The sequence below is a fragment of the Anopheles aquasalis genome, chromosome 2 (genome assembly GCF_943734665.1).
Source record: "Anopheles aquasalis chromosome 2, idAnoAquaMG_Q_19, whole genome shotgun sequence".
NCBI classification, from domain to species: Eukaryota; Metazoa; Arthropoda; class Insecta; order Diptera; family Culicidae; genus Anopheles; species Anopheles aquasalis.
In genome coordinates, this window is record NC_064877.1 from 22,674,067 (window position 1) to 22,682,500 (window position 8,434).

The 8,434-nt window shown below is 45.9% G+C and overlaps 1 protein-coding gene across 3 annotated transcripts in view; it reads left to right on the plus strand.

Moving 5' to 3' along the window:
• The first annotated feature begins 7,101 nt into the window (after window positions 1–7,101).
• LOC126579593 (uncharacterized) overlaps window positions 7,102–8,434 on the plus strand; it is a 2,401-nt gene continuing 1,068 nt past the window's right edge. Inside the window, exons 1-4 of one of the 3 annotated variants that reach the window (XM_050243047.1) lie at window positions 7,102–7,197; window positions 7,372–7,554; window positions 7,624–7,811; window positions 7,885–8,434. The exon at window positions 7,885–8,434 is cut by the window's right edge and continues 501 nt beyond it. In XM_050243047.1, the coding sequence (XP_050099004.1) occupies window positions 7,374–7,554; window positions 7,624–7,811; window positions 7,885–8,434 (919 nt within the window). In that variant the 5' untranslated portion in view covers window positions 7,102–7,197; window positions 7,372–7,373. Of the gene's footprint in view, window positions 7,198–7,268; window positions 7,555–7,623; window positions 7,812–7,884 lie in introns of all 3 variants that reach the window. The other 2 variants (XM_050243055.1, XM_050243037.1) reach the window with 2 other exon arrangements.

The following is an 8,434-nucleotide window of genomic DNA, read 5'->3' on the forward strand; positions in this document are numbered from 1 at the left end:
CAAACTTTCAATGAGGTATCCGGTAGAGAATTGATGGTCGCTTGCTTGTAGTTTAAATTAACAACTTTGTTTGACGTCCTAGTGCAACTCTTATTATTTGATGCATGAACTTATACAAAATTAAGGCATTTATTTATGGTAGGGAAAGTTATCGTTTCATTTATCATGAATTGAAAATTAAAATCTGCAATATCTGATAGATAGCTGCAGTCCTAAATATAGTAAGATAACGAATGATGTTTAATACATCACTCATCAACAATACTATTCACTACTACAAATTTATAAAATTAAAAAACCTTTTCACTTTTTGCCATCCCAGACATACAGGTTACAAAAGCAAATTCGTATGGTAAACATCATTTAGCAGATAAACAGATCCATCTCTTCTAACCTCAAAAGAAGCATTTAGCATCAACACTGTCTAAGCTGCCGTGTAACACCACAACAATCACGCTCCAGTGAAAGCTCTGGAAAGGATGGTGAGGATTTTGGGTTCATAAAACTTTTCATTAGGGTTTTTGGCACACAACAAAACAGTACCGCTACGGTACTTCTCACACCTGCTCTATATAAGCCGTGCGTGGATGAGTATTTTATTCAAAAAAGTAAACTGTGAAAAAGCAAGTGCAAAGCAAAATAAATGGAAATCATCTCATGCAATCGTCTCATTTGGTTGTAATCAGCCTGCTTACCCAAGTGTTCCCCTTTGAGTAGCATTCCAATCATGACGAACTCATGATGATGCTGATGATGGTGGTGGCGCCCAACCTAGCATACCGAATTCCATTCCACCAAATGATGGAAACAACAATCACACATACACTCGAACAGCGCCCATGCGGCCGCGCGCCATATTTACCGGAAGGATTTCCTCATTTTTTCATCCCCAACTCAGCAGAATATCTTCTGAATCCAATTAGACATCGTGAAGGTGAAAACTTTGGAATGTATACGGGCTTCCCTTTCCTCAACGCTGCTGGCGTAAGCTTTGACGCGCCTTGAAGTGAAATTGAAAGTCTATATTAATTTGAGTAGCTGATTATTTTGCACCGCATTTCGTCCGTCCGCCCCACTCGCCCGCTACTGGCCGCGGTACGTGAAAGATCCATTAAATGGATCAAATGTAAGCAGTGCACAAGCAAATAGGGAAGGGAGTCTGACTGCCAAGAAGCACAATACCGCGAAAACGAGGTATTAGATGCTCTCAAAGGCATTCTCCGGGCAATGGAAGGCTGTCCTTCCGTCCGACTGGTGAAATGTTGCCGTGCGGCGCTCAAACGAAACGAAATAACGTGATCTACTAGCACACTCATACACACAACCATGCACACAGACGGGTACACAAATACCTCGAGCCAACGTTTGACGTTCAGAGTTCGGGTTTTGGGGCTGCGAAACTCAAATATGCACACCGTGTGAGAATTTAATATTCCGCAAAAAGCCGATTCCAATCTTCATCGAGCGTACCGGGGATACAAGTCAAAGAAGAAGCGGAAAGGAGAGTGAAGGAGACCAGAGGACAACTGTACGTTGGTTTCCCGGGTAGGCGAAGCATTTGCGGGTGCCGGAAAATAAAAATATGATAAAATAAATACCAGACACTCGCGACCGACGACGATGGGGAGGCCGGGGTGGCAATGCGAACGAGATAAATGTGTGCAGATGTACCGGTTCGCAGAGCGGGCTGGCAACATGTGCGTGCGGTTATGCTGGAACGGACCGACTGCTTCCTTCCAGTTTGTTTTTTTTTCGTCTGTTTGCTTCGTCTTTGCTCTTCATTCGTTCGTTGCCGTTCGAGAAATTGAAAAACTTGTGCCGGTAAATTTTGCACGCCGACCGTCAATCGGTGGAGTAGACGAGACAAGGTGAGGGGAATGGACGGAGGGGGGCATTGGAAGGCATCGGAGATATTGGCCACCGATACTCGCACATCCAATCTCGAGCTCGGGGATGGTTAATCTCACACTTGCGATCAGATTCAGGCATGAATTTATTATGTCCGCACCGGGGTCTACCATCGAGGACTGCGGATCACCTGACAGGATCTGGTGCAGCACTGACAGGTTAGGTGAGTTCCACTGGGCTCAGCTGGGGTGGGCCACGGAAGTGCCGCTAATTTCCGAAAAGGGATCAGTAAAACCGAATCAATTTATTTGTGGTGCGCTTGGGATGCCAGCGATGGCCTGGAATTGGCTTTGAAGTGTACGGAGCATGAATTATTTACTCGCCGCTCGTTCTCGCTGTCGCTTCCCGTTGTCTTAAGCGGGAGAAGCGACGCGGGCACTTGTTTGCCAAGGATACACAACGATTAATGGTGAACATGAGCCGTTCAATTCTAGCTAAAGGAAAGCAATTGCATTCGTGGAATGAAGTGGATTAGGTTTTCGGAAACATTAATTAACGAAGGAGTACAGGAATTGCTGCTTCTCATTTGGTTTCCAGAAGTGCGTTACGAGCACATTTAATTTTTGTTCGAGGTTCATCAAGTATGAATAGCATTTTAGGGGCTGTTGTAATGCAGACTAATGATAGTTACTTAACCTTGATATAAAATTATGTTGGTCTTGTTCTTTTTTAATTTCATCAAATATATATCTGTAACATTATCAATTAATTGAGTGAAATCAAAAGTCAATAGTAAAAACGGTTTAACTATGCTCGACTTTTAAGAACGAACACATAAACAACATATGAAAAAGAATCCTTAAGACTATGGAAATATTTAAAAATTTATCTACACCTTAAAATCCACCTATACCTGAATTCTATAACTGAATCCTAAATCACACAATTCACGAATTTAAGTACACTCAAATATGAGTGTACTCACCTTAATGTGCCAAGCTGCAAATGCTTTCAAGTGCGTTGAATTGCGCGTTGTATTCCGAATTTGAGCAGCACCATGATCCGGTAATCGCCCATCACTCCGCGCATCACGGCACTGATGAAAGCTTTAATTTTACGCTTCATTACCTCCAACCATCCATCCAATGACGCTGCTCATCCATAATCTGCTGAAGTGGCTCCTGTTCCGTCTCACACAGGGACGGGCGCGCTTCGTGCTAATTGACATAAACATAGTAGCTGGAAAGAAGAGAAAGTGAGAAAAAGCCAACAATTTACCATCAAATCGTCACCAATTGCTGGATGATGGTAAAGTGCAGCGAAAACATTAAATCCAAACTAACCCCCTTCCCTCTCTAGACATCTTCTGGCAGTTCCAAGCAGAAGCGTTCAAGTGTGTCACTCTCAGCGTACTCTGCCGTTCGAGTGAGCCTCATTTGCCACCCCTCATAGTTGCCGCCAAATCGAAAAAAAGGAATAGCAGAAAAGCTCCTTTGACTGCGGTGATTGCATCAGTCGCGACATAAATGCCATCATTTGTCCGGTGCTACACTACTACCAGACAACGTACTCGGCTCATAAATCCACCGATTCCGACGGCAATGTCGCGTTTTTTTTTCACAAGCCAGCACACTGCCCACCTTCATCCAACTGGCCCAACCGCTTCAAGAAGTAATTTAATTTCGATCTAATTTAAAGTTTTAATTGCCAGGCTTTTTTTTTTGCTTGTGTCACCATTTCTTAATTCCAAAAAACCAATGCCCCTTTACGCGTAACGAGCCATCATTCTGGGTCAGACCGCGATGGCCGGTGTGCTGACATCGACATCTACGCGCGGAATTTGCGAAAGATGGATCGGGAGCGAAAATTTATGTTACCGACTGGTTTGTGCGCTGTTTTGTTTTGAGTTCCAACATTCCACCGGTAGGCCATCCGACGAGGGGGGTGGGGGGGGCGCTTGTAATGATTTGGCGCTTAAAGTTTCGAGCACCACAGGCTCATCTCCATCAGCAGTACTCCACTAACTATCTGGTCGTTTCGTCGACGCCAAGCACCAAGCTTCGCTCCCATTTTCTGCTTGGCCAAGCGTATCGGAATTATCGTCTGGTGAGCGAACCAGCATTAATTTGCCTCGTACCAGACATTAGCGGATCCCGGGCAATTGTATTTAAAACTTTATTCAATTAAACTTTATCGTCTACCGGAATGGTGGAAGGCTCGATGGAGGAAGGAATCACACTCGGTTGGTAAGCGTTTTTTGGGGGGGCTGGCCTACAGTTGAAATAGCTTCATTTATCGTTACTAATGTTTAACGAGGATTGATTCGTGTAACACAAGGCACATCAGGCAAAATGTGTTCCATCTTCTTCCAGTTGGACGGTAATTTACCTGACCTTCATACTTCTATTTGTCCTAATTTACAGCAAGCTAGTTGTTGAGCTTTGCAACAAGACGATCCGGGGAATTCAACGTATCTGACCTTCTTGGCGAAGTGCAAAGCTTCGACTTCATTAACATCCTTACGGACCAAACCAAACCGTGACCAAGGTCCTTCGCTACAATCACGACACTGTCGAAACGGAATGAGGGTTAGATATTTTAACACTCGGCTGCATCCTTGATCGAACCCCACATCAGCCGGTGTCGGTTCATACTGTCTTCGTCTTATTCACTCCCGTAAACAGCAATGGATTTTGGTTGACATGCTCATGCGTGACGACCTTCTGGAGGACCTCCTGTCCACCGTGCGTTTAGATTTACGAGTGACAGTCAGTGAAGTCGTGGGACGCAGAATGGTTCCTGGATCCCACGAGGCACTAGCGGCCATTCGAGCGGCCACGTGTTCAAACGTAAAATGGTTGACATTTTATCGTACCCCAAAGGTAAGACCCCACGCACTCTCCCTGTGCCCTCGTCTCGTTAACAGTCCCCGAAAAACGAGTCTCCTGGTAGCTTTTAACATGTCGATTTAACGACATTTTGATTGAACAGCGCGCAAACATACAACACAGACACACAGTCCTGCCAATCGGGTCACCGAGAACCAACAGGGAACGTCATGCTTGGCCTTATTGCGTACCTGAGAGAAGAAATCACGCTGTGTGTCCCTCTGCGGGGTGGAGCTGGGACACGGGGACTGTGAGTCTGTGTGCGTCCTCCCTTAATGGCGGTTTGCGGAACACGGAAAGCAATAAAACAAGGATTAAACGGGCAAACACACGCCTCTTGTCACTCACTTACACCTACTAGCACAGGGTGGCGGCCAACCGGGACCGGCCCATTTCCTATTTTCGGCCTTTCCATCCTTCATTCGTTCGTTCATTTGTTTTTCGGCGTTCCGTTTGGTTCCAAGGCGCTGCTCTCCCGGGAGTCGCAGCCTCGAGTGCGTCTAATGCACGTGTCCTCACCGTCGGGCGCCTCCATCGACACCACCCACGAACGGGAATCGACAGGCAGACGACAGGCAAGCGGCAGTCTCACTATGCTTAGGGCAAGTTGCGGCAAAATTTAAATTGAAATCTTTACCTTCACTCGCTGGTTCCGACTTCGCGCGGCTTTCCCTCGACCTGACGTGACGACAAACGGAGACAGGCGTGGAGAAGTTTCGTCCTCCTAAGTGGCACCATCGACGTTTTGATTGCAACGTCAAGTCAACAAACGAACGGAACAGTTTCTCCGGCAGCCGTGTACTTGGGTTCTGCTTTGAGCCAACGGTGCCTGTAAACTTTGAAGGCAAAGTACTGCCGTTTCTTCAGGCATTTGTTGAGTTCCTGGGTTTTCTTGGGCCCGCTACTACATGCTACTACGACAAAGGCCCACATGCGGAGAAAACTATGCCAATAAATTATTGATTTTTACATGACATGTTCATGGGAGTGAAAATTAGCACATTGTTTCTGTTTTATGCGTCCCATTCTTTTGTAAAAGGATTAAGGTCAATAGGATTTGACCGGAAGACACATTCACAGTACACAATATGGTAGAAATCTATCGCCTGTTTGTTCGTAAACATTCGTTTGTTTTAATCAAAGCCATTCAAATGAAAAGCATTCTCAAGCAGTTTAACATAAAAAAGCAATCTAACTTTTGGCGATCGAAGCAAATCTGCATAATCTACTCACTTTCAACTTTAAAGGATACATCAAAGAGTACTTCAAGATGGTTGAGCTTGTTTTTGCTTTTGCGAGAAATAGAAAAAAAACTCCTTCAAAACTGCTCAATATAAGGAGCTTTTGGGCGGTTACAGGAACAAGAAGTAATTCAAAAACAGCCAGCGGATAGAACCTCCGAAAGGAATACAGGCGTATCGATTCATGCAAATGGAGCGTCCTTCCATCAACGGCACATCATTCCAATAATTGAAAATAAAACTTTGATTGAGGCCAATACGGTTCCGTTTTTCGTTGCTGTACGCAGTTGCTGTTCAATCGAAGTTTGTCCATCCGTGCGGCAACCTGCCACCAATCGTAGAGGTGGCCATTTTCACCGGTTTGGTTAGAGTTTGGAATTGAAGAAACAACTTTTTCGCTCTATACTAAAAACTGAGAACAATTTCACAGATTGCGGAGTGCATTTTGGACGAATTTTAAAGACTGGTTTAGAAGCTTCGAAACCCTGGTCCAAGCATTTGCACACACAACTACTAAAGATATTTCGAATACTATAGTAACTTTGCCTTAAGTTATCACAACATATTGAAGTGGGTTAACACTAACTCGAGATGGTTCTACTTGGCGTCTACGACACAGGCCACGTAATTTAAAGAATCACTTTACAAAACGGCTGATTTAAATTTCACCGGCTAAAGGCGCTGCCACACTGGTTGCGATACGTGCGGAAATCTGTACAAAATCACAACACTGCTGCAACTGCCGCACATGCCGCAACAAAAGCACATCTGAACATCCCCGTTGGATACCGTGTTTGACAAGCCAAAAGGCGTCCGCAACTGTCGCAAGTGCCGCACGTACCGCACGTACCGCAACCAGTCTGCCAGAGCCTGAAAGAAGGGAGTAGCGCGACACGCACACACACGTAGCTCCAACAGTGCTACTCATAATACTAGAAAAACCTGGTTTTTTAAATGGATTTGAATCAATCGTGTTCATTAGATGTGCGTACGTCTAATTTGGCAAAAGAAATCATATTTATTGGTTAATTTTCAGAGAAAAATACTAATTAATCGCAAAAGAGCTATGCCCGAAGATTGGACCCCATCATTACGCAAATCACTGTACACGCCGCAGTTTGACATGTTTTGATTAGAACTCCGCAGACTCGTGTTTAGTTTTTAGGAGTTTTTAAAAGTTCTTAAATTATTGATCGCTTGGCGAAAAAGTAGAATTAACAGTAAGTGTATTCCCATTCCTACGGGCCCTTTTATGACGTCACGCCTAAAGAAAAGCCGTCTTTTCGGACAGCTAGATCGGTGGACGGTGGCGGATTACTCGGAGATTACATAAAAACCGCACGAGCCGGCGAGTGCGATTTGGGCTTACCACACCTCTGTCCTTCCGCCTGCAGGTATGATCAGCGGGCGATTCATCAACCGCACCATCGGGTTTTGCTTCAGCGCCCGCGGCTACAGCATATCGACCAGTGTGCCGGCAGCCAAAGTACTTACGGCTGACCCCAACAATGTAGACCGAAGGGGGTCACAGCAGCCTGCGAACGGACCTGTCCGCAGCACAACACCCAATCCAAGAAGTAAGTATTACCTTCGTGAATTCGATCAACCGTAAATTGTTAATCAATACCCACGATTTTCTCTTGTAGATCCCATCGTAGCGGCCGCTTTCGCATCCTTGCGCAATGACGAACCCGCCAAAGAGGAATCGGCTGCGAGTGTGCAGAAAAGCCGCGAGGACGCTCTGATCGACGAGATGATCCTGAAGGCAAACAACGTTTCCGAGTTGCTGGCTATCGCCGATGTCACAAAAGTGAACCGGAAGCAAGCGTTGAAAGTAAGAAACCGATACGATGGTCTCCAGATTGGGTTCCAGACTGCTCACCTGTTTGTCTTTCCCCACGTTGCAGATAGTGTCGATTCTGGCCGAATGGAGCTCGATCAAGAAGGTGAACCTTTCGGATTTTGAGAGCGACACACGGTTTGTGACACTGTGCAGTCAGCTTGGTAGAACGGGACCAGCGAACCAGCGAGGAACCAAAGCGGTTAAAAACCTCAAAAGCTCCCAGCAGGTGCTTCCGGACGATCTGCAGACGGTACTGGAGATTGCGGCGAACGATGAGGCTGCCAAGCTGATCGCCGGCCTCACATTGCCGCAGATGATCAAAGTGATGTCCTCGTTGTCGCAGAAACGAAAGCGAAGCATTCCGTTGCTTCGGTCGCTGTCCTTCAACATTGCCAGTAGTGCGGGTCAGCTGAATCTGAAGGAGTGCGGCGATTTGCTGTACGCGATGGCGAGCTTAAACTATCGCGATGTCGTGCTGACCGGGCGCATTTGTGCCGATCTCGACGGAGAGCTGGTTAAGAACCAGGACAAAATAGCTCCGATCGTATCGATTCTAACAAGCCTGGGGATGCTTCGGTACCGAGATGGTACTGTGCTGGATGCGCTGTGCGGAT